Source organism: Psittacula echo (genome assembly GCF_963264785.1).
Source record: "Psittacula echo genome assembly, chromosome: 6".
Taxonomy (NCBI): domain Eukaryota; kingdom Metazoa; phylum Chordata; class Aves; order Psittaciformes; family Psittacidae; genus Psittacula; species Psittacula echo.
Genome location: NC_137743.1, coordinates 41,736,228 through 41,762,562, shown reverse-complemented (window position 1 = coordinate 41,762,562; position 26,335 = coordinate 41,736,228). Strand labels below are relative to the sequence as shown.

Sequence of the window (26,335 nt, the reverse complement as noted above, 5' to 3'; positions counted from 1 at the left end):
TGATGTTCATTTTATCATCAGTCTACACCCCCAAGTCCTTCTCTGCAGGGCTGCTCTGAATCTCTTCTCCATCCAACCTGTAGCTGTGCCTGGGATTGCCCTGACCCAGGTGTAGGACCTTGCACTTGGCCTGGTTGAACTTCCCTCCTGGGAAGCACTCCTGTTTCACAGCACTGCCCTAGCAGCAGCGCCCATCTTTGCTCTCTGGGAATTTATTTCCAGTGAAACAGAGAACAAATCCCAGGAGGTAAAATTGGGTGTGCTGACACTTCAGGCCCTCTCATGGATGAAGAAACCTCTGCAGGAGCAGAGCATGGGCAAGCAGCTCCATGAAGCCGCTCTGTGCTGGGTTGTGCTGGTGAGGGTGCAGAACGACAACAGGCTTCAGGTAAAACAAAGTTTACGTGATTTGTTTCATTCTCCTCTGGAGTGGACTGAGAGAAGCCGTAACTTACAAAACTGCATTGCAGGAGGGATTTGGTCTGACTGGTGTCTCAATGCTAGCAAAACTGTGGGAAAATTTAAGATGAAATTGATGTTCACCTGAGTTTTTGTAGTGTGTGGGGGAATGTAATACTGAAATCTACTAATTTAAACATTTTGAAATACTAAAATCTACTTCATTTTAAACCTTTTGAGATTATTTTGAATAACAAAGAAGATGGACACAGATGAAAATTATCTTTTCATGAGACAGCAGTATAAATAGGATGCTACAACTCAGTGGTACTGCAGTTGTCTGAGTATCTTCCCTTACAGACAAGCAGTTATATATATTATTGTGTATACATGCAGCGGGGTGCCCTTTACGTGCTCCTGAGAGGGGGTAGAGCTGCTAAGCTGTACAGGCATCTATCTGGTGTATTCCTGTATTGCTTTTCATGTTTGATTCATTACAAAAATCCCCTTTCTGATTTCACTGGTAACTTAAATGAGAAGTGCTGGCAATTTACTGGCTATAAATGAGTCACCAAGATCATTGCTCACGATTGTCATCTTACATTTCACAAATGTTTGAAAGTCTAATACAGAATCAGAAACTCAGGCTATGTAGAGGTCAGGAATCTAAACTTTCAGGACAGTTCCAACCCTCAGCAAGGGGCTTGTGGTTCAAGATTGCGTCAAAATCAGCCCCATAGTTCATAATTTGGTATTCTGATAAAATTGTTAGGAAAGCAGGGAAAAGCACATGGGGTAGATCAGCAGCTATGCTGACAGACCTGTGGGGTGATACTCATTTGAGTACTCAAACCGTTATTCTGAGTCATCGCATGGTTTACCAGCTACTTATCAGGTGGAAAAGTTGGTAGTACAAAGGTAGTACAAAGGACTTAAAACAGCTTGCGTGGTTTGTCTACATGTTAAAGTGTAACAATACAAAACCTCATTCTAAAAATATAGACTGTTTGAAACCATGCTGCAGATTTCATCACAGTCTCAAAGAGGGGTTTTGCACTCTTATGAGTCTATATCACAAGATATGCAGCTATTCACATTAGACCAACTTGCAGGAACATCCTCATGTTGCCTTTTCAGCAAGATCACTGAAGAGCCCAGATCTCTTTTCACTAAATGCAAATCCATTCTAAGTCTGTGGGCATCCATCCAGTTATTTAAATGCAAAACCAGTCCCTTAGTGTCACAACAGTTTTGGTTTCCTTTCACAACAGCTAGAAATTCATAGTTCATATAAGCTGTATAAAGAAAAGGGGAAATGATTAGAGCAGAACCTGAATGTGCTTGGGAAGCAAAGTCCAACCTATGGAAATAGCAACACTGAGAAAGTAGCAAGCTTGATTTGACAGATAATGTTGCAATCAAGCAGCAGCTACTTGAGGTATCCCAAAGGTGTTTCAGGATTGTGGTCCTTCAGAAGGGTGCTGTGCCCTGAATCCAGGGCTGAGAGCATGAGTCGGAGCTGTTGCAGGGTGGTGGGGAAGAGCAGAGCCTACAGTGCCGGAGCTCCGTTACAGAGCAGTGCTGCTCCTGGAAAGTGCAGGAGAGGCTGCGGTCTACACTGATGCGTGACAGGGAGTTCCTCTGCAGACATCAATGCTGGAAATACTTTTGGGAACTGGGATGCCTGTAAAGAGCCTGGGAGCTCTGGGACTGGAGGGGCAGAGATGCGAATTGACCAAGGACCCCATGGAGGAGCAAAGGAGCAGCTCTCTAGGGCCTGAGGATGGAAGATGAGGATTTTCTGCTTTCATTCCACAGAAACAGGTAGGAGGAAAGGAGAGCCCTGGCAATATGTTTTCTCTGCTCTTCCGTTCTTCGTCAGCCTTCCCTGAGTTTGTGTCTGCCCAGAATGCATCAGCACCATGGGCACACTGGAGGAGATCTGAGGAATGAAAAGGTGGTGTGCTCATAGCACCATATTGCTAATCTGCCAACAGTAACATTATGTTAGAGAGGTTTAATGTGCAAGATAGACATTAGCGGCAGTGCTGCCTGGCAACTGTATGTCATTGTGTATACTTTGATTGGGAGTTTAGCGCTGAGCTGACTTGTCTGAAGAGCCTCAAAGGTCCCGCTTTTTGCTCTGGTGGGAGATTGTATTTGTTTCTCCTCTCAGCTTGGCTGGAGATGAGTCACTCGGTTTCAGAAAAGTAAACGAGGGTTGCCTGAGGAACTGAAATACATTTTGTTTGTTTTCAAAGGCACTTAGTAGCAGGGTGACTGTGGGCAGGAAAAAGAGAAGAGGCTTTGAGTCACCATCATCACCACATTACACAGCATGCTTTAGCAAGTAAGCAGACGCCACCCCTGAGGCACAGCTTACTCCTCTCAGGGAAAAGGAAGAGTTTTCTTCCCGTTGTGCATTACTTTTTAAACTCTTTTTTTATCCCCCGAACAAGTACCATGGTGGAGGCAAGTGAGAGATGAACTGTGAGAAAGGTCAGTGCCGCCCCCTTAACCCAGAGGGGTTCCCCGTTGATCTGCCCAGACATTCATTCCTCATCTCAGAGGCGAAGGACAGATATGTTAAACCATCCCTGGGGTGCTGCTGTGACATGCAACATACATCTGTCCCTGTCTGTCTGCCAGGAGAGGGACAGAGACCACAGGGACTCATCCATGTCAGCCATGAACCCTCCAGCTATGTGGATCAGGTATTTTCTGACTGGGTGTTCCTCTGTTGCAAGATGCTGAGGTTTTGAGGGATGGGTATTTAAGATGGGAATGTACCAACACTTCAGGAATGCAGAGTAATGAGCGGATCCCCTGGAGCGGGATAAGCCCCATGCCAACATTTTCCTGCCACTAGGAGTTCCTCTGCTCCAGCAAATGCCTTCCTGAGCAACAGGAGGGCAGAGCATGCGGGAGAAACATGAACATCAATGATGCCAATAGCACCTACAAACTGAAATAATTTGAGCTTGGGTCAGCATATGTTTCCTTTTTTTTTTAATTGCAGATACCTGCCAAATATAAAAATGTCCCAGCGGGCATATTTTAAACTGGTTAACCCAGCCTTTGACTGAAGAAAGAAACAATGTTCCTCAAGATCGCTGGGAAGGCACAGGTAGGCAACATCCTTCACATAAACACTCAACCATGTGCAAAGGCTTGGGGGAGTTAGAAGCCATTCATGTCAAGGCATCAGGGCTGCTATGGAATAAGAACAAATCCAACCCCCCGGTCATTATTTATCCCAAAGCATTGTCAGTACTTCTGCAAAAGAAGAAGATACCATTTTCCTGCCTGCTGTATCACCAATACCTCCTGCGAAATGGGGGTTTTATCTGGCATTTGTCAGGCTACAAGTTGGGGGTCAGGAAGCAGAAGTGCTGGTCTGCCAGCAGCCTTTCTTTCTGGGTTGGCAGAAAACCCCTCTTCTAAAGCCAGCATAAGTACACACATTCAGCTAAAGAAACCCACACAGGAGACCCAGGGGGGAGGCAAGGGGCAGTCTAGCAGGCTGCAGGAGACATCAAAGTCTGTTCTTTGGCTGCTTTGGATGGCCAGCAGTTGGTGTCCCCAGCAGCGGTGAAACTGCACCCAGACAGGGTCCCCAGCAGTCACTGGTGGTTACTGGTGCCAGCCCAATTCTGCAAAAAATTCCTTTCTCTTGAAACTTTGTGATTTTGTTTTTCCTTAAAATCTTTTGTGAGGTGATAGCAAAGTAGCAAAAGTTCTTTAATTTTCATTAAAAAATAAACTGTTACAGCTGAAACCAGGACAGGGATGGTGGTGGGATGGTCTCAAGGGACAGGTTTCAGCTTAGAGCCCAGCTTGCTGGGAGGCCGTGCACCCCTGCCCTGCACAGGGAGAGATGTGCTATTTTTTCCAATCCCCAGGACTTGCAAGCCCTGCCAAGGCAAGACTGGTCAAGGTGCAGTACTCCAATGAGCAGACAGATGAGGCATCTCTGCTGGGGCATGCAGAAGTGGGTGACTGTGCCTTTGCCAAGTCATTTCAGATCTCTTCTTAGCGCTGACCATTTCTGAAGTGATACAATATTTTTCAATAGCACATAGCTACCATTCTTATTGAATATTTCACTTTGCTCCTAAAATTACTGGGAATTTTGTTTGATGGCAAGATGAGGTATCACAAGATTAAAAAAAAAAAGCGAGGGAGATCTTTACCAAGAAAACAGTCCAAGCACTTTGAAATGCGTGTGAAACATGCTGTACTTTTGGCCATGGCGGAGTAGCTAGAAGGATGTGGGGATAGATGCGGATCCTGCTTCTGTGGGAGGAGCAGCTGGTGGCTGTCCTGTGTGGGTGCCGTCATGGGACGTGTGCTGACCAGTGGTGCAGGGAGTGAGAGGAAAGGCAGCTCCTCCCTGGTGAGGTGACACAGTAAGGGCTGGGTAAGTAGTAGTAAGAAAATAAACTTACTGAGTCAGAAATATGATTAAAATCAGCCGTGCAAAAAAAAAGCAAACAAAAAACTCCTGTGTTATATAACTCCTAGGAGTTAAATTTTACTTACCTTTCAGTGGAACGTCCCATCCCACTGTGTTCATTGTTTTACTTACCCTGAGTTTCTGCCAAATCGTGATGTCATCTATAGTGCTCTGCAGTCCAAAACCAGACTTGTTTCCAGCATAAAAGGAGACACAGGCTTCTTTTTTAAAATTATACCAATTTTACACACCTGTTCTGCTTTTCACAGTCCCTTACATAAAAGCTGTTATCTTTTCTGTGGGTGAGCGCTCTTGGTCACAGCTGGACACCCATCCCTGCACCTTCTCCATCACCATTTGTAGGGGCAGAGCACTATAAAAGGCATGCAAATCACCTCTGAATTAATCTGTTGTGACAGCGCACAACAGACTGCACTGGCATTCCACAAGGTTAGTAGAGACAAAACTGAACTGCCCTCTCCCCACAGTGCACCTCTCTCTCTGGGAGGTGGTTCTCCTACTACTGCATGTAGCAATACTTCAAAAAGGTGCATAAAAGGTCTCTACTGAGAAAAAGGAATGTAACTTGTACATTTTTATTACTTCTCTGTTTCGACAGCAATAGCCGTGCTTTTCCCTTGTGAAGGTTCAAATGCCAGCTAAGGTTGGTTGTGACAAACTTTGGTTCCTTTGTAGAGTTAGTCCTCAGTATTTGTCCAGCTGACTCAGCAAAAAATGTCAGTGTGTTTCAGATGAGTCCCATCAGAATGTCCAACCTTTCTCAGTGGCTGCTCCTGGCCACTGACAGCGGGCAATGCTGGCTGGCCAGGGGCACCAGGCTCTGGTGAGCAACAGGTCAGATGATAACTGGAATGAAAAAACAATCCAGCAAAAAATTCTCAGCGTGATGAAACCTCCCAAATGAGTTTGCTGCTGGGACAAAATCCTTTGGAAGAGAGGAACCCCCTGTAACAAAACTTGATTTTAGAGCAACAGCTTGCCACGTGTGTCAGTCCATGCTCTGGCCTGTGCAGACCAGGGCAAGATCCCAGCTGGGACCGCTGTGCTTCAGGGGAATGGACGGCTCAGCTCCCTGGCTGCTGGCACAGCATACCAAGTGGGTGTGCAAAGGGGGTGTGCATTAGAGGGTCCCTGCAGCGTCACTGGTAACTGTGACCACCCCACCTGCCCACCCGGATGGCCTCAGTGCATGCACCTGGCCAGGCACAGTGCAGCTGCCTTCCTGCAGCTCCCACCATCCTCCCCTAGCCCTGGCCAGCCAAGGAAGATGCAAGAATGACATTTAGGCAATGTCATTGTGCCACCGTGCCTGTCCATGGCTCTTCTGTGGCAGCTCCTCATGTCCATTTCTTCAGACCCTGCGCTTACTTTGGTGTTTGCTCCCAAAACTGCTTTGTTGAGTAAGTCATTGCTCCCTACCAAAACGCAAGCTGCAGACATTGCTCTGCCCTTGCTCTGCAGTGTTTTCAGCTCCTGCTCTCAGTCTGTGGCTTTCATTATTGCTTTCCTCTCTGTGGCTGGAAAGTCATGCGCTAATACTATTATTCAAAGAAAGCATTATTTTCTCATCTTTCAAAAAGGTAATTTGGGCAATGCAGGCGGTGCCGAGCAAGTGGGAGAATGGACAACTGGAATTCAGGCAAGTGTCTGAAGCAAGTAGTGCTTTAAGGACAAGTCATTTCAGAGAGAAGAAGCTGTTTGGTGAGAATTGTGTGCAAGAATGGAAAAATTAAGCAGATTTCTTTAACTGCCAAGCCTAATTCTTAACTCTCCTATGAGCACTACACATACCAAGTGCCCTGGTGATCTGCTAGAAGAGATTTATGTAACATGCACCTAAACCACAAGTCACGTGCCTGGCTTTCCGGTCTTACACTTTTTGATCACAGAGGGGTGAGTGTATTTTAGTTTCCTCAGCCATGCTGCAGCATTTAGCAATGCTGTTTTAAATAACCTTCCACCAACATGGCTCTAAGGTGGCTCAATCAGCAAAACCATAACGCCAACTTCATAGACTTCGGTGCTGACCCTGCTGGGGGGGATCAGGCTCTGCCAATGGACAACAGGAGGATCCAGCTCCTGGCCAACATAGCGGGGACGCTGCCCCGCGGGCGCAAGCAGGTACGGGGTTGTTTCTATGTGCTGGGAGGCTGGTGGCTCCTTCCAGACTGGAAAGCTGCTTTCTGCAGGTGCCAGCAGAAACATCCCAGTTTCCCCAAGTGACTGCACAGGTTCACTGTGGCTTCTGGTGTCAGGGTGCTAGAAGGATCACCACCAGAAGCCTTTAGCCTAGCTGGTTTGGGGATTGCAATAAAATCTTTTCAGCATTGGCGGTGTGGGAAGCTCTTGAGAGGAGCAAGCAAAGAAGTGGTCTGCCCGCAGGGGCTTGTGCGCATGAAATGCTTTTGCAGCTGAGATCTGCCCTGGCTGTATTCCTTCTCTGTTTACAACAGCACTATGAGTCAAAATAGGCTCTTGCTGTCCAGGAGTTCCTTTAAACTGCATTTACTTCAGTACAGCAGCCTGGCTGGACTGCTCTTTGTGCTGCAGTGCTGACAGAAAGCACCTGAGTTATTTCCATCCGGGTTTTGGAGCATTTTGCTACAACTGTTGGACTGGTTGGGCTGTCTCTGGCATCTGGGCTTTTCCCCCAGAACAGTATATTTCTGCTGTTTGCAACTGGAGTTCCACAAAACTCACTATTACTGTAAATTGCCAGGTGAACAATTCCATCTTTGGTCTATTTGTCTAGCATGAAGGAACCTAAATAGGAAATGTTTGAGACACATTGTAATCTGGAAGTACTATTAGAAAACCGGTACATAATATCAGCGTACTTAAGGCTTTGTTCAGTAAAGGAAACACACTTAATCCTTTTCTTTGTACAAGTGTGGGGAGATAAAGGAAAGCCAGAGCCAGACTAATCTTGGGAGCGCCACTGCTGGGTAGCATCCAGCCCCCACAGCTGCAAAGGAGTAGCCCTTTGTGCAGCAATTGCTGCCGGTGCAAGGGGGAGCTGGCAGTAATGGCTGTGACACGGCTGTGCTTGTTAAAAGATGACTTACAACACAGGTATCAGGCCCAACAACTGGTCTGCACAGACCATATGTACCTAATGCTCACTGACCTGCCATTAGCTGTTTCACCTGGTGTGCAGTTTATATTACACATGTGGTTTCTCCCTCCTCTCCTTTTCTTTCAACAGGTAAATGTGTGTTTCTATAGGTGGTCATGCTGTGGCATCATTTTATACTGCTGAAGCCCGAGATGTGTGGCTGTATAGACTACAGTCATTTCAGGGATAATGTAATTCTTTATTCGTGTTTCATTTTTATGGGAAAAATCAATGTTTGACACTGATCCTCACTTTCTCCAGAGAATTCTTCAGGCACAGGTCTACCTTTCTTGAAGCAGGGATCCTAGATACTTGTTGCCATGACCATGCATCAGTCGGCTCAGAAATGCTGTGTAACTGCCACAAGAAACTGCAGAGAAAATTGTCTGCAGCTACCTTAATTTATGTGTGCTTTCTGCCTTTTCTGACAAGCAATAAGTTTATAAATGCCCACAGATGTTTAGTGGGAAGGTATAAAAGAAAGGTGAGGTCTTAGTATAATAGAGATGTGATTTGGGCATTTTAGAGATAATAGTTGAAGCAGTAATGGCAATGATGGCAATCCCTGCTTTTCAGAATCTTGGAGCCTTGCCCATTTCAGCCTTTTGCAGGGCTCCCACTGTTGGAAAGATGCTCTGGTGCTGTGTGCCCATCAGCCTTCCCCAAGAGCAAGAGTGCCTGTGCACCCCTGAGGAGGTAGCAGCCTGTGGAACGGGGTGGCCATGCTGCAGCACTGGCTGACCTCTTACTTCATATGGTGCACTGCATTGCAACAAGGTGAATTGTGAAGAAGGAATATTCCTTCTGTTATTTGAAAACACAGGGCTGGTATACAGTGTGTTTTGGGTTGTTTTTTTATTATTATTTATTTATTTTTCTTCCTGTTTGTTTTGTTTGTTTGTTTTTTAAGTGTGCAAAATAAGACAAGAGCATTGTAGACATTGCTAGAACCAGTGGCAGCTCCATCTCTGATGCCCTGTTGGATGCAGGGGTCTTCTTGAGTGGTTATGCCTCTTGTCTGCCCCAATTCTGGAGTCCTCAGAAATTACATCTCCAGCACTCTGGGGAAGAGTTTTCTGCTCCAAGCATTTCTGATGTCAGAGTCATCCTGGAATTATCACCACTGCGCAAGAAAAGCCTTGTGTTTCTTTATTTTATGTTGGCTGGCAGCAGGGCAGCTGTCAATTTTAACTTATTGCGGGGGAGATTTGATAGCTAGTGGGCAGCTTTCTAATAAAGTTGGAACAGGTTCTGCATTACCATCTGCCAGTGAGGATGCCGAGATGTTTTCTGGAGGTGAACAACTGAAACAATATTCTGATTTACTAAGAGTACCCACGTTGGTTTTGTTTTGGCTTTATTTCTGGAAATACTAAATTTTATATTTAAAAAGTTCAGGAAAATGAGAAAATCTGAGCTATAGCCAGTTTTTCAGGGCTTGATTTCCAACATAATATAAACAAACATGAATTCCTTCATCTTCCTCGTGCCAGTTAATGCAATCCTTCACATCAGAATGTGTTGCAGTTGATACTTTGTCTTACAGCAATGTTAGTTAAACATCCTTCATGGGCATTTATATCAGACCTGTTATGGCTTGAAATTGTTCTCTAACTCACTCAGAAAGGAACAGTAGGGTGAAGGAAGTCTTCTTGGGCAGGAGGGAGCACCTTTTTCCAAGGTTTGTGCACCCGGAGGTCATTGCTGTTGGCAGCTGGATCCCTGCTGTACCCGGCTGAGCTTGCCATCAGCATCTAACAGGCGGCTTTGAACATGATGAGAAGCTGTCTTGAATCCTGGACCGTGCTGCTTTTCCTCCCTATCCCAAAGTTTAAGTTCTCATTTGACTGAGGGAGAGGCTGTGTTGGTACAAGCTGGGGGTGGGAAGCCAGCAGCTTGTTTTAGTTTTCTTCTGAACTACTGATTTTAGCCATGTGCCTCAAAGAACCATGAGCCTACTGACCCCTTTTTATTCCCGTTTCTGATTATAGCTTGCCTTAGCCAGATCCAGCTCCTGGGGTGACTCCTCCAGGCCACAAAGGTATGACGATATTCCTCTGTAATCACTGTTATTTACTTCTTCTGCATGAAACGTGTGTTTTGGGAATCTTCCCATTTAGCTGCCCTAGTGGGATACAAGGTACAGGGCAAAGAGTGATACCCAACACCTGGGATATGCAAGTCAAACTGTTGACATTTAGTTTGAGTAAGGAAAGAGCAAGCACCACCACTGCAACATCTGAAGAAAGGCATGATGACACCATGCTAGCACAAGGGTGGGAAATGATGTTTTGGTTGGAAATACAGAGCGCACGAATTGGCAACCTGGCATTCATTTGGAATTCTGTGCATTCTTCTTACAGACACCTTGTTGCTATATTGAAAGAAGATAAAGAGACATTTGGGTTTGAAATCCAGGTAAGACTTAAATGATAAGCTGATTCATTTAAAAATAAAATATGCCGCAAACTCTCAAGTGTCACATCCTCAAAATTAGGTTAAGACAGCATAAAGCAGAGAAAGGTATCTGCCAGTTCCTCATGACATCTGAAGGGCTTACAGTAACAATACAGAAAGAGGATGCATTTCCAAGTTTGGTTTTTTTTTTTTTCACAGCAAAGGTCACAGATGAGAATTTCTGGCCTTCTCACAAGTCAGAGTGTTGAATGTAAGAGAAATCTCATCCAAATCCAAATACGAGGCAATGGCAATGACTTCTTACTTCCATAAATAAGTATTTTTAGAAGAATTATATATGAAACTATTTTAACATAAAGAGACATCCAAAAACCTCTCTCTCAAAAAAACACCTTCTAGTAGCTTTTTACTACCTCCTTTAAGATATCTAGACATACACATTTTCAACGTAGATGTACAGTATTGGTATGTTTTTTAATAAATAACTGCTAAGCATGATTTTTTGAGAGCTAAATCATAAAGGAAGGAATTCTGTTAGATGTAGAATTCAGTAAATCATCACATAGGAAAACCAGAATCTTACCAGGAGCACTGCTAATGGGAGATTGTTGTTCTGTAGATTTTTGTGAGAAAGGTAACTCTCAGATCAGTAAACCTGATAAAATCCTGGTTATGAACAAAAGATAACCTCAGGAATAAAAAGATGAAGTTTTGGGAGCAGTGAGTTGTGGCAATGCCACAGAGCTGTGCCTGCTGGAGGGACCTGCAGGCAGGAGCACGTTTTGAGAGATCCTCCCATGTCACCCCTCTGTTTCGATCACCGTGGCAGCAGGGCATCTTCAGAGTGCTTGCCTGTATCTGTGCACAAACAGAAAACAGTATTTTCAGTGAAATTAGTGTATTAGGAAAAGCTTAACTTTTTTCAGATTTGTTTCTGTGACTAATGAGTGGGTAAGCGTTCAGCTCGTGAACAGTGGAGAGCTTTCAGAAGGGAGGATAATTGAGTCAATTATTGGGCTTTTGTATAAATTGTCAGGGCAGATTTTCATTATACATGACATTCTGATTAAAACTAATTGTTCTTGGCACATTTTCTTCCTGAGCATTCAGCCTGAGCAGTTCTCTAGAAAGTCCAGGCTATGGAAAGGCAGCATTTGTGTGATACTAAGGATTAGCCATTATTTAGAGGCAGTAATTTCATTACTACAAGTTAAAATTAGGCAAACCACAATAAGATGATGTGAAACTTTAGGTCTACCATCTGCAGGGAGCTCATGAGAACTGCAGTGATGGCCAAATGCCAGTTTCTCGCATGTTATCTCTTCTACTTCCCACTTGTGGACCAGAGCCTGGGTGCGGCTCCCAAAACACCCAAAGTGCTTGCAGAGCAGACACTGGTAGCTGGTCTCTTCCTTCCACTGCAGTCATTTAAAAGCTAGATGTGCCCTCCAAAACCACAGCCCAGCCAGCTTCTGCAGTCCAAGAGGAGAAGGTACATGGGAGGGAAGTCCACTCTCCTGGGGTGCTTCTCCTGGGGCCATCAGTCACACCCCAGAGATGCCTGCCTCTCCTGGTGGCTCTTGTGGGGACATCCTGACACCTCTGTCCAGACACTCCAGTTAGGTGTGATGAATCCCATTCTGCTCGTCCCCTCGTATCACTCAAGCTAGCCCAATCTTTCAGGCTGATAGGTGAGTGTGACGTGCAGCTGCATATCCTCCAAGACCCTCATGTTTGACTTGGTGTTCTTAATTTAGCCAAAAGTTTTACTATTGGTCCAAGGGCTGATATCACTGTGTTGGTGTGATTTGGGCAGATAAGCTCTGAACTGAGACAGCCTTCATCTCTATTTGTTCTACACAGATTGAGAAATTCAGGAATCTAACATGACTTCTTATATCTGGGTTAGATGTGGCTGTCAGGTTTTCAGGAATTTCAGCTTCACTCTTAAATTTTGGTAGGAAGATGTGGCTAAATACTGATATTTGCATGTAAGCAAGAAGACATTTCCTGTCATTGCAAGATCTGGTCAGGTTGCGTCACCTACTTTTGCATTTTTCTATTTATCTACATCAGCACTGATAATCATATGATGGATTTATACTTAGGATTACTTAATGTATATTTAAATGTGTAAGTCAATAATAAAAAGCACTTTTGAGACGGTGTGGTGATGTGGATAATGAGTTTAAGAGGCCAAAAGAGCAAAAGTAGGTTCAACTTTTCCTGCTTTTCAGTTCCCCTGTTGTGAATCGATCTATCTGGAAGCACCAGCTGGCTTCACGCAGCATTCACAATGAGTAGGAGTCGATCACTTGAAAGCTTGAGTCACATCCTGCCACGCTGTGGCTATCCATGCTAACAGATATTCTTGACTGAAGTTACTGAGCTTTTGATACTGAATAACCAACTTGTTTTAAAAGTTTGTTGTTTTTGTTTTTGCAAAGTCACCTTACAGGTATCTTTCAGGTGTCTGCTGCTCTCTATCATAAGAACGCAATTTCTAATTGTTAAGTTATATCATTCTGCTGTTTGCACTTGCATGATAATACACCCTGCTCATCACAGACTTCTCATTTCAAAAATGTGTAAAAAAGAATATTGATTTTTAAATTGTTTTCATGGCTTTTATATTGGTAACTCTGTCACTTTGGTATTAACAGACTATTAGATTCCCAAACCAAAATGATTACTCCCTGGAGGTATGCACTTGTGTCTGCAAAATTCAAGAAGAAAGCCCTGCCTATCTTTCTGGCCTTCAAACTGGTAACTATTCATGTTGTTTTCCTGCTGTGGTGGCCTTACCTTGTTTCCCTCCCACTTACTTTTGTTGTAGAACATGTGGAAGGCATGCATGTGCTAGTTTTTGCTTCCGTGTATCTCTAACAGGTGATATCCTTGCTAGTATCAATGGCGTGAACACTGATGGCTATAGTCACAAGCAAATAGTGGACTTGATAAAGTCTTCAGGGAACTATTTGAGGTAAGAATCTCTCCTTCAAATGGTTCTTAGCTTAAAAGACTCTCCAGCTGGAAGGCAAGAAAGCTTCTGGTGCCTCCCTGCAGTCCTGTGCTGTCTTAGAGGCTGCAATCCCTGTGAGTCTGTGCAGAGCCACACTCTTGTTGTATGTGAGGGCTGAAGATAGCCACACAGGAGAGGGTTCAGCATGTGGGGTGCTCCCTGTCCCCACATGCAGCTGTTTTCTGAGCACTCCATGGCCCCATGCTCTGCGGTGCGCTGTGGTACATGGCCTGGAAGTGCTCAATGCTTCTCTCCACTTCAGTGCCAACATTGCCTGTTCTTCACAGGTTAGAGACTGTCAACGGGGCCATGTTCGTGCGGAAGATGGAGCTCGAGACCAAGCTGCAGCTACTGAAGGTAAGGTAATTAAATAGTTAATCTGTTGTTGAATGCAGAGGCGTGTTGTGGTTCACTCCTAATGGAAGTAGGTGGGTGCCCATGGGGCTAGGTGTCCTGGCAGGGGACAAACACCCATGTGTCCACTGTCACCAGCACCCCAAGCCACAGTCCCTATAATATTTTCTGTATATTTTTTTTGTAATATTTTCCCCCACAATATTTTCTGTAGCTCTCTAAATATTTCTGTTTCTGCCTGTGTCTCAGCTGTGCCCAGCTGGTAGGCAATCCTCCCCTGTAAGAACAGAACAGCGTATTTTAGTATCCTCTGTATTTAGCAGAAAGGTTAAGCAGGCTTTCCCAAGCAGAGCCCAGGCTCTTCAGGGACAGCATGCTGATGGCACCTCTGACTTGTAGAACTTCTCTTCTCCCAGCTGAGTCTGAGGCAGCCAGGCTGGCAATAGGGTTTTGGGTGCCAGTGACCCAGCATGTCTCTCTGCTCACCCCACTGCAGCCACAGCACTGCGGGGTCCAAGGGCTTTCCAAAGCTGGGACTTGGTTGACCTGAGTGAAGGATTTTTCCTTATGGCAACTCTATGCCAAAATCTGCACGCAGGAGAATGGTACTTTAAAAAGTTCATTCAAAATTAATCTGGCTAGAACAAGCCTCATGCCAAATGGGTTAGGCTTGCCAGAGCTGAGCAACAGGGACAGTTTGCCATATGTGCCATTGTCTATAAAATGTAAGTCCTGCCACGGGTGCAATTTCATATTTAGCATTTAGCATGTTTAAAACAATGTTTATTTAATTGTTTATTTAATTGGTTTGCACTGCATTTATAACAGTACATTACTGGGTGTTGTAATTCGCTGCATGACACTGATGCTGCAGATGAGCAAACATTAGTTGTGGGGACTGGAGGGTGAGGAAAGGATGGATTCTACCCAACCTTCACTGGTTTGCAGCTGAGGGATGCTGAGGGCAGTGTCTGGCTGTCCAGGCAATATCTTGGTCATCATCACTTCAGCCCAGATGATGGGCAGGGGTGAGGAGACCACGGTGAGACCTCAATGAGCTCAGTTTTCCCTCCAAGGCTTGTTAAACTGATGGGCTGTATGGAGGATGCTTTTGGAAATGGCTACAATGATTTTAGGCATTGCTCCTTGGCAGACAGCTGTTATTTTCTCTCTGAAGGAGGTAAAACTGACCAGTAGGTGGTAGGGGGCTCTGGGCTCTTGGCTGGTGCAAACAACCGGGAGAGCCGAGCTTGGAGGCAGCGCTGGTGCTCCCTGTGGGGCTGGGACAAACCCCTGCATGCCCACTGTGTCCGGTGAGGTGGGAGGTGTTGGGAGGCTGTTGTGAATGCAGGTGCCATGCTGGCCTTGCATGGAGCTGTGTGTGACCACATCCCTGGGGACAAGGAGGTGTTTGGAGATGCTGGGACTGACCAGCTGAATGGCTAGTCCAGACATGGCAAGAAAGGACCCAGAGCCAGAGCATTCATCACTGTGCTAATGAGAACGCAGCAGCAGGATGCTTCCAACCTGGCCGCGATCAGTACTCCGTGGCAAGTCGTTAAGTCTGGTCCCTTGTAAATCTGGATGAAATAACCAGTATAATCACCAGAAGGGCCATTCCTCCCCATACCTTTACAGGGAAATCATAAAGCCAAAATCTCAAAATCTGCTGTGAATGATTTTATTTCAAGAGGGAACCTATTACAAAACAACTGTTTCCCAGAAATGCCAAACCTCTGTAACAAGTGTTGGTACGGAGTAAAATAGGGCGTGAGCCTGACCCTGCGCTCTTACATCGGTGTGCTGCAGTGGAAAGAGTCTAATTCTGTTTATAACTGTCTCTAGTGCCTTACCGAAGGGTGTGCCCGGTTGTTGCAAACCCCTGTAACCGCAGTGAGACGGCCATGTGCCTGTGGAGTACAAGGCATCATCACAGGCTTGGATGTGCAGTTGCACAAGCATCTCTTACATGCAATTTCCTAGGTCTCTTTGAATTATAAACTTCTAAAAACTGCTGTATTCAACATTGTGTAGAGATTGTAAGAGCAGACCTTGGACTAGGTCTCCTCAAAAGCTGTCACTGCTCCTGTTTTGCAGGCTTGCCCACAGGGCATCCCAATGTACCACTGTCACAGAAAGGACTCAGTCGGAGATCAATGTGATCAGACAAAGCCATTTATTATAGAAAACCAACTCTTTATACACTATTTCTTAAAGTTGTTTTCACTAACTTGGCACATTGTGATTGGATACATATCTGTGAGGCTCTTAACAACTAACATATAATTGGTTAAGCACAGGTGTGAGAACCTGACCTTCAAAGTTTTCCAACAGTCCTCAATTTAGCAACTCAGTAAATTCCAGCTCCTTCTTATCTTGCTGGGATTCTCACTTCCAGTGCCTCGCTCCCATCCTCCTTCACCTTTTGTTGTTCCTTGGTTCATGTTGAACTCCATGTAGGCACTTGCTGATCTGGGTATGTGGCTGTTCTTTGCCAGAAAATCATCCACATACCACCACCCTGCGCCTGGGCTTTGGTTTTCATTGTGTGTTTGATTTTTCCAAAGTGAGGGAAAAAAAGTGAATGTGCTGACAGGATTGCCCATGCAGGTCTGGTCAGTTTGGGTGTACAAGTGTGTGATTTGCCAGCCTGTCTGGCTGCACATGTGAGGTGCAGCAGGTTCAGGCAGGTTACTGGGGAAGTACCTCCTGCAACCGTCTCCAGGCAGAAGCTCATCAGTTGATTTGTTGTCATTTCTTTAATTAACTATTCAATAGTTTGTTTTTACATCAAAAGTTGATCTGAAACAGAGAGAAAGAAAAATGTTGCTGTGTTGGGTGGCATTAGGTTGGATATGCACAGGGTGGTGTTACCTTAACACAAGGTTGGGATGGTTAGCTGTGCCATCCCCACGCTGCACTGCAGGATCCAGGAATGAGGAGCGGGGTGCCTGTTCATGGCTGGTGGGTTCCAGAGCTGCGGAGGGCTAGAGGAGGGTGCGCTGCAGAGCCTGTCCTGTGCTGGCTGAAGGCAAGCAGCACGCTCTACAGATTTCAGGTTGCTTATTTTCAAATCAAACATGTACAGCACCTCACTGAGCACCCAGGATATGAGTGGACTGTGGAGAAATTTGCTAAACTCCGGGAAAATTGTCTCTGTAAAAAAAGGGACATACAGGTGCTGCCTGTAGTACCTGTACTTTCTAAATCGTTTTCTTTACAACTGTTTTATGCTTGTGCAAACGTGCATGAATGACAGAGCCCTCTTCTTCCTCCACAGCAAAGTCTGCAGCAGAAATGGGTGGAGTTGCGCTCTCTGCTCTTACAGGAACAACGCTTGCTGCACGGTACGTCCTTGTTTCTGGGTAGAAAACCGCAGTGCTGCTGAGTTCTGTGGAAACAGTGTCTCATCTGTAAAAAGCAATTCTTTAATCTGATTTTCGTTTGCTTTCTTTTTCCCCTGCAAATGAAGGCATGGGGCTGCCCCTGGGAAAGCTTTTTTCTGGGAGTGATAAATTTGGATGTTGCTTGACTAATGCAGACCAAATGCTCTTTCACATGAGTTCTGGGTTACAAATATTTTATCCATTTTTATTTGGACTTATCAGGTGAAAGGTTTTTTTGCTTGTGTTTTTTATGGGTCATCTAGACAGTGGCTTTGATTTTGCATGTGGGGGATGGCAGGGGCAGAGAGCACCCCACAGCTGGGAAGCAGCTTCCCTTAAGGGTAAGGGACTGCTCCCTGCACTGAGATGCTGGGCATGACATTTCTCTGCGCCACTGTGACACAGGCATCCTGCTTTCCAGCATTGAGCAGACACCGGTAAATAATGCTCCTGTTTGGCTTCTGCTTTCAGGGAAGGTGAATGACAACATGCTGTTGGGTGCACTGGAGCTGGAAGAGGCCAGCTTGCTCAGTGGCGGCAGCATGGTAGGACCCCTCTTTCCGGTGAAGCCTCGCTTCTCCAGTGAGAGCAGCTCCCGCAGCCGTCTGAGCTCGATGACCGTGGACAGTGAGGACAGTTTCTACCAGAGCTGTGCCTTTGAGGATTCAGCTGCAGAGAGCCTGAGCCGCCAGTCGAGTGTGGATGATGACTGCTTCTTCCCCAGGGACGGAGATGGTGCTCCTGGGAGGTCGTCACTGAGGAGGATCCGCAGTATCAGCCTGGCCAGCAGTGGGTCCATGTCACCACTCTGGGAGGGCAGCAGCTGCACCAGTACTTTTGGGACCCTCCCGAGGAAAAGCAGGAGACCCAGTGTCCGAAAGAATATTTTGAAGTTCATTCCAGGACTTCACCGGGCGGTGGAAGAGGAAGAAAGTCGAGTCTGACATTGCACGTCCATCCTTGATGCCCAGGGCTCTGCACGTGGGACTGCTACCTGGCCTGGGGCTGCAGGCAGCAGCTCAGTGGAGGCATGCAGTGGGTGATGTGTGGTGGCACTGCATGGCAGTCCTCCAGACAACAGTACTGATGATATTTATAAAGCTCTGGGATTTTTCATTATTTTAATTTTTAATCAGAGCACACTGTGGACCTCTTCATTAACGTGAAAAATGACTAACTCTGAAACATGAAGAACCTTTGCAGAACTTCCTCAGCATAGTTTAGTGTTAATAACAGTTTTTAATTGAATGCAAAATTGATTGATAGTTATTTATTTCCTGTTACCAAAGTCATAGTCTTCCAAAGGTCTTTAATAAAGCAAGTGCTTCTACTAAAACCAGTGACAGGCTCCCCTTAGAAAGAGGATGGAGGCCAGAGTGTATGACAGAGACATACCCCGGGCAGTAACATTTTGAAATGAACGGCAGAGATTTACCCATGGTAAAAAGAAAATGAAAGGATGAACTCCACAACTCAGTTCGCAGTCTCCAAAGCAGGGATCGGTTCTGGTGGTCACCTGAGCCGACAGCACTGATAGATTTACAAAGTAAATGCTGGCTGCTGTCAGTTTCTCATTCTTAGCAGCCGTTGTATAAACCCTGAAATAAACTGGTTTATTGATTGTGATTTGACCAGCTGCAATCTCTGCCAGTAGCTGGTTTGGCATGTCTTGCCAAACCTGTCTTGCTCTAGGGTTTTGAAGTAGAAAGGAGTCTGCTGAGCATGCACGCAGCCCAGGCTCTGTGCATGACCGCAGCTGGTGGTGTCCATGTGCTTGCTGCTTTGAGCAGCTTCACGTGTCCAGAGCAGGGTGCATCAGTCACTAATGCACCCCTCATAGGCTCTGGTGTCGAATGAGCTTAGTGGGAAGCACCAGCAGCATTGAGCAGAAGTGCAAACAGGCTGGTAGCTCTGTGGAGAGAGCACTCCCCAGGGAAAAGGGGTGAGGTGCGTATGTCTGTGTGATCTGGGAGGGAGGCAAGGGGGCCGTGGCAGCGACTGCTGTGGGAGGCTGCAGGTGATGGGCTGCGGGGAGCCAGCAAAGGGTAATGGGTCTCTGCATCTCCTACTTCCCAGAGCAGCTCTGCGGTGCCAGCCTTGCTAGAAACAGAGCTTTCTGCAAGGTGTCAGATTGGCAAGAGTCATCAGAGTGCCGGGGTCTCACTGCACCCCTGGAGGGCATGGTGCTCCAGTTGCCTGGCTGGAGTTTTACCGGATTTGAGAACATACTTGTCCACTTATCATGATGTAACTATATAGCTCAGATTGATCTCACCTCTTTAAGGTGAGAGAAATAAAGGAAGATGATTGTCCTGCAGGGATGAGCAGGATTGCCCTGTGCCTGGAGACAGTCACAGGTTGTACCCTCGGGACCTCCTTAAGAGGGCTGTGCCTGGGATATGGTTCCTCTGAGGTCCAGGGACTGCAGGAGATGGCCCTGGGGCTGGTGCTTCCACTGCATTGGCAGGAAGGTCATTAGGTGTTCAAATTTCCTCAGGAGCAGAGACTTTGTCAGTAAGATTAACTTGATAGCTCATATGAAGTGATTTAATAAATAAGGACGTAAATGTGAAGAAAAAGAAAAATTTTATTTCCCCCTCAGGCAGCAGGGAAATAGGCTGTTTGCTTAGCCCAAGCAACCTGATTATGTTTTTCAAATACAATTTAAAGAATTTTAAATATAACTTAAATACCTTGTATGAGTCATTCATCTTTTGACCCAGCAGACCATGCAGTTGTTTACCACTTGGGTACTGCTGTGGCAGGATTTCCTGGTCTTTTCATAAATCTCAGGCTAAATCCAATAGTTTCCCTCTGAGATGAACCCCAAATAAAAACAACCTGTTCCCAATAGTTCTCTAATTAATGAATGTTGCTAAGCCAGCAGAATCCGTATTGGCATCTGTAATTTCTCTTAAAAGGATTAAATAGCTGGTAATACGGCAAGTATCTGGGAAAGCTGAAGGGCAATCAGGAAAAGAGCTCACAAGGTTTATACATATGGGAATGATGTTCTGTCTGTGCTGCTGAACCAAACACCTGCAGTTCAGACTGTGAGCCCTCAGCTATCATTCATCCCCCAGCCCCTGGGCCTGGAGGTGGGCTTTGGTCTGACACCTGCAGGGAGCCGGAGCCAACCTGTCAGCCCAGGCTGGAGCATTTCAGGTGTTGGTCAGGGCTCTGGAGCTCATTGCTAGACATCATGTTTGTTGCCTGTGATTTGCTGTCTCTAGATAGAGTTTTACATTTCTTTGCCCGTAACACCAGCTGAAATGACAGAAAAAATAGGAGATATTATTTCTATTTGGACAAACTGTGGAATTAAATGCAGATACATGTGTGATTGAAAGCAACTGTGGACAGAATAACCAGAAAATCTGGTGAAGGCTGTCGAAGGCCCCCAAAGAGAGCAAATGGCTTCAGCACTTAGAAAGGAGCCTTGAACTCAGTCCCATGTGCGGTTGGGTTGCTTGGCTTCAGATGCCAGACTGCACTGAGGGAAGAGCGCTCTCCATCACCTGCATGGGGATGTTTCCAGCCAGCCAGAGTCGGCATGCTGCTGCATGTGGCTGTGAGTGTCTGATGGTGACTTGCTCTTCTCCAGCAGGAGCACTCCTCTCTCTATACCTGGCCAAGGAGTATTTGGACCCAGGACTGGTGTATGTATTTGTGTCAAAAGACAAAATATCCCTAGCCCAGCATGTCTGATCAGAGGGTTGAAGCTTTCTCCACTGGTGCTATGGACTCTTCACCTGGGTGAAAGTCAGGGCACTACCAGAGCTAGGCCAGAGCTTTTTGTTTGCCATGGAGAGCATGGGCTGACTGGTCTGCAGAGACCAATGGAAATGTGTCAGCCTGACTGGTGCCTGATTTGCCTTCCCCCCCCTCCCAGCTCCTGAATTAATGTCTTCTTTTGCTTGTTGCAGCTAGTTTATAGGGATGAAGTGGCAGAGGTGGGGCTTGACAAGGTGCCTTGGTCACAGCCTACATCCTCTGCCTTGACTTATAGAGGGAGGAAAAAAGGTATTTAAAACACTGTATGAACTCTACTGTCTTAGGCTGCATCTGCAGTAGAAATTAGTTCAGCTTTGTGGTCCAAAGCAGGATTCCTTTTGGTTTGGAAAGTTGTCCTATCTCAGGAGATACATGCTTTCTTTTAGTATGGAAAGGCTGAATGAGCCTGGACATCCAACAAGATTAAGACAGGCCTTAAGAAAGACTGAATAAATGATGATTTTCTAGCAGTTGCAAGAGCATGTTTCGGTCGCTATGAGACGACAACATGATGTTCATGGCCACAATCAGAAACAGGATGTGGGTGACAGGCGGGGTTGCCGCAGTGGGCATCAAGAACAATGGTGCCTCAGCCTTCTGAGGTGAGGAAGGAGCTCACAGGCAAGCCAAACAGCTCAGAGGGCAAAACAAAGGAGAAAGTTCTTTTAAAATGGCATTTCTCCTAGCATGGAGCAGTCTGAAAGGATCCCTGCTCTGCCTCACAGGAGTCAGGGCAAGAGGAGGGTGAGCATACAGGAAACGCTGTGTGGTGACACTGGTTCAAGGGCTGGGGCTCCAACCAATGTGTGTAGAAGTGCTCTGGACCTTCAGCAGAGGAGGTCTGCTCACTGATCACGGATGGGGTCATTGAAGGGTTTGCTTGATTTCCTAACAGCCAAGGGATTACCTTTTCTCTTCTTATCCCTGTGGATATAGGGTGTGAGTTTACTGCAGAAAGAAGCGTGGCTGCTCTGAAGAATGCAATTCCTTTGTAAACTTAAAACTTCAATTAATTTGCTGAATGCTACTGAGCTTGATCCTGTAAGGGTTCTTAACTGCTTAACCCAGTCTTGCCCAATGCCCAGATCTAGCCAGCCTTGCCCTTTTTTTATGACCTTTGTTATATCTCTTTCCTTTTTTCCCCCTGGGCTCTCTTGGCCTGAATTTCTACTGTGGAAGTTTTTTTTCTACAAAACCATGAAGCACATTGTGGCTTCTGTTGGAAGCATTTCAAATCCAGTGGAAAATCATTCTGGCTTCAAGGCTGTACTATCCTGCAAAAACTCTCCCCTCACACATTAAAGGTCCAGCCCTGGAAGCTGCTGAAATATGTGAGGAGTTGCTGTGTTTCCCTGTCTGAGCCATATTTCTGCATGTCCTGGGTTTTGTTCCTTTTCAGCTGTGCTCAGAGCTGGTGGCTATCCCTTCAGTGACCACTTTTCCGCATGCCTCTTAGGGCTGTGTTTCTGCCTTCCCACACGCGGTTCTGCTCTGCTGCTTTCTGCTTTTGCACCTCACATTTCCTTTCTCATGCAGCTGTTTTAAAAGTTTTCATGCATAGCAGCTGTTTGTACCCAGCTATCGTAGCATTGAAAAGAAGATCACAACATGTAGTTATTGCAGGTGACTGAGTTTGTCCTTCCTGTCACTTATACATACATAAACCCAAGAATTTAATGCTATGCTCTCAGTGCAGAGCCGCTGCTTGTTACTGCTGTCTGCGTAAAGCTATGGTTGTGCTACACACAGATAAGCAAAAGTAAATCAAACTCACCATAGGCACCCGGTCAGCCACAGAAATCACTGTCACAGTGAGAACAAGCCAGTGAAGCCCAGGCAGAGCCCGTCCAACAAGCCCCAGTGCTGAGGCCTTGCAAAACTGATGGAAAGTAGATGGCCCATGACAGAGGATGGCAATGCCACATTACTGCCATTGGCCATGCTGGTCTAAACAGCCAAGAGATGCCCTGGTGGCACCTGTGGGCTGGAGCCAAGAGCTTCTTCAGTGCAGATAGAAGTGATGGTAAGAGCAGAGAGCTGGGATGTTCACGTGGTGCTCTGCTCACGGTAAGGTCCACAGACTGAATTGGTTCTGTAAAGTTTGGCTCTTTTCAGTACAGGCTTCCACTTTTTTAAAAGCTTGGAGGCAGAAACAACATCACCTCAGGTTTATGCAAATTAAATGTTTTCATAGCCCTGAGAGGTGGCTTTGCCCAGCTTTGATTATAAATAGCTGCCTACTTTTTCCTTTTTCTGAGTCCAGGTGTGTTTTTAAGCAGGAACTCTGCCTGCTTAAAAACACTGCTGGGGATGCTGCAGCATCCAAGCAGCGTTCATGATCTCAGTCACTGAGATGACCTGGGGGTGACAGGTGACCCTGAGCTCCTGGGGGCAGACAAAGGAGAGCAACCTGCATTGGCAAATGCCTTCCGACAGGCAGGAGCTGCTCTCCCCTCACCATAAATCCCTTTGGGCTGCTTGCACAGTGTTTGCCAGGAAGAAAGCAGCAGCTGCCTATTTTTAACACTGTCAAAACTTGAATTACTCTGCATGTGCCCATTGTTTGTAACTAGCATACCCTTGCTGCATCACTCTGGCATGTATTCCTGTTTTTCGGAGGAAACACGCTGCTCCTTCTGCAACTCCTCTCTGAAGCCAAGCATGGCCAGGAGCAGCGGGAAAGCATGAGCATGTGTGAGGGCTGGCTAGTGCTTGACACAGCTCTAGCAGGGTGAACACCCCTACTTCTGTCTTTCATTTCTCTGTTGGATGAAAAGTTAAATCCTGAAATTCGCTATAGAAGGGAAATGCCAAGGTATGGTTTCTTTTTCATAAACATAAGGTATTTATCTTGCTGACAAAATGGAAATGCTTGATTGTATTTTGTTGACATGATTCACAGGAGTTTTTCTCTGGGGGGGTTCAAGTGAAATGTAATCCTTCCTGGCTGTCTCAGCTGTGGGAACATTTGTCTCCAGTGCCACCATGCCTGTCATCTTGCCATGGCTTTGGGTGGCACTGCATCTCCCATGGTGACCCTGGGTTATGTGACTTCTGCTCTAGAGCTGCTCCAGTGACCGTGTGTGGTACATGTGCTCCCCAGGCAGCCATGTGCATGCATGAGATGCTCCTGGAAGCTTGGAGCAGAAACTGGGCAGCAGAGAGTTAATGACAGAGGAGCCTGCAGAGCTCTGCAAACACCCTGCCACGGCGGCCTCTTCCTATTTCTGGCATGAACTGGAGTTACTGGGGCTCAGCAATGATTTACCTCACCGACTCTCAAATCCCTGTTGTGCCTCTGAAATCCCAGGTGCTGTTTCTGAAATTTTAGTAAAGCATAGCTGGAATGGAAACTTCCTGCGCTAAAGGTCACACGGAAAATGATTTATAATAGATTCATGCAAACCGTGCTTCAACCACGAGGTGCTCATTTGGGAAAATGTGAGTTGTTGAGAATTGATTGTGTAACCAATAGATGGCACCAGGAAGTACCTAAAATTGTTTCAATATCTTCCTGCAATCAAGAAATCAGGCAGGCAGGTTCCTGAGGATATGAAGACAGGATCTGTCCCTGTTCCCGTGGGAGCTGATGTGGCTCCAAGGTTAGCAGGCTACTTGCTTGCCAACCCTGGTGCCATGTTTTCAGCTTTGTGTGACTTCAAATTAGAAGCCTGGCTGGGAGTTTGCCCCATGCTTAAGCCAGGATTTGTGCTGGCTGCACCAATGCAGACATGGCCCCTTGACCCTGTGAGATGATCACATGCCCACTCAGCCCTTGAGGTCATGGTGCAGCAGGGATGCTCCCAAACATGGTAAGTCCCAACCATGAAACCTTTTCAGTGGTGTTTCCACACTGAGGGAAACCCTGGAGACAAGGACCTGTCAAATGAGAAATCATAGAATCATAGAATAGTTAGGGTTGGAAAGTACCCTAAGATCATCCAGTTCCAATGCCCCTGCCATGGGCAGGGACACCTCACATTATAATATGTCACCCAAGACTCTGTCCAGCCTGCCTTGAACACTGTTAGGGATGGAGCATTCACAACTTCCTTGGGCAACCCATTCCAGTGCCTCCCCACCCTCACAGTAAAGAACTTCCTCCTTATACCTAATCTAAACTTCCCCTGTTTAAGTTTTAACCCATTACCCCTTGTCCTGTCACTACAGTCCCTGATGAAGAGTCCATCCCCAGCATCCTTGTAGGCCCCCTTCAGATACTGGGAGGCTGCTATGAGGTCTCCACGCAGCCTTCTCTTCTCCAGGCTGAACAGCCCCAACTTTCTCAACCTGTCTTCATACGGGAGGTGCTCCAGTCCCCTGATCATCCTCGTGGCCCTCCTCTGGACTTGTTCCAACAGTTCCATGTCCTTTTTATGTTGAGGACACCAGAACTGCACACAATACTCCAATTGAGGTCTCACGAGAGCAGAGTAGAGGGGCAGGATCACCTCCTTCGTCCTGACGGTCATGCTAAATCACCTGCAGGGCCCTTTGGATTATGTCAGAGATACAGAAATAGCTCAATAGGAAGAGAAGGTATTCTTCTTCTCCCTAGCCACCAGTCTGTGCCGGGTACCCAGTCTCTCCTGAAGGTCCCTACTGTTGCATGTTGTCAATTCACTTTCAATCCTTGTTATCCATTTTCCTGGACAAATTTTTTCCAGCATACGATTGATTTTATAAATCAATTACACCAAGCTCATTTTCATAACAACGATGAAGTGTTGTTGATTTCAAGATGCAAACTCACAGATGAACAAAACCAGTGGAAAGGTTTTGGGTTCATTTCTAATCAAGGTCAAAACTTGACAAGAAGATTTCAAAGTCCTAAAGCACAAAGATGTCAAAAACGTTGTTTCGTACCAACACAAAAAGTCATTCATAGCAGGAGATTACACTCTTATGTAAAACTGGCTTTGGGCACAGAGTTGAGGCAAGTTCAGCTGCGGTCAGAAAATGCCCTGGTGCTGCTCAGGCAATCCTCCTACTTCACTTTGTGAAACGTCCCTGTATCACTCCTGCTAGGTTTAGGTCTGACTGATAATTACAGTGTAAGTGCTAATCTCATCCCTCGCCACATTTATATTCCTCTAAAGAGAGTTTCTACTGCTGTGACCAGAAGATGCTTCTGCAAAAGGAGGTTGTGTGGTGGATGTGGAAGGGGAAGCACAGTGCTGACCTGCCTCGGCACTGGTGGGGCAGCAAGCATCTCATTGCCTGGCTGGCTTGGCCTTGCGGACCTGCCACCTCAGTTCTCATCTTGTCACAAAACATCACATGGGCTTGTGCTTTTGGTTCTCATCTTCTAGTTCTGTCCTTGAGGGCTGATCCCTTGAAGATGCATTTCACTGAGCATGTAATTGCAGCTGCTCAGCATCTGGCAGGAC

General features: G+C 46.2%; 1 protein-coding gene across 2 annotated transcripts; it reads left to right on the top strand.

Moving 5' to 3' along the window:
• The first annotated feature begins 6,802 nt into the window (after positions 1-6,802).
• On the top strand, positions 6,803-18,791 carry CYTIP (cytohesin 1 interacting protein). 2 transcript variants are annotated; one of them, XM_080621357.1, is made up of 8 exons: positions 6,803-6,997; positions 9,983-10,032; positions 10,355-10,409; positions 13,073-13,175; positions 13,299-13,392; positions 13,719-13,788; positions 17,066-17,132; positions 17,643-18,791. In XM_080621357.1, the coding sequence occupies exons 1-8, from the start codon at positions 6,842-6,844 to the stop codon at positions 18,113-18,115; spliced, it is 1,068 nt and encodes a 355-aa protein (XP_080477483.1). In that variant the 5' UTR covers positions 6,803-6,841; the 3' UTR covers positions 18,116-18,791. The 2 variants fall into 2 exon arrangements, with proteins under 2 accessions (XP_080477483.1, XP_080477482.1); XM_080621356.1 differs by having other exon boundaries at positions 13,073-13,392.
• Positions 18,792-26,335: the final 7,544 nt, after the last annotated feature.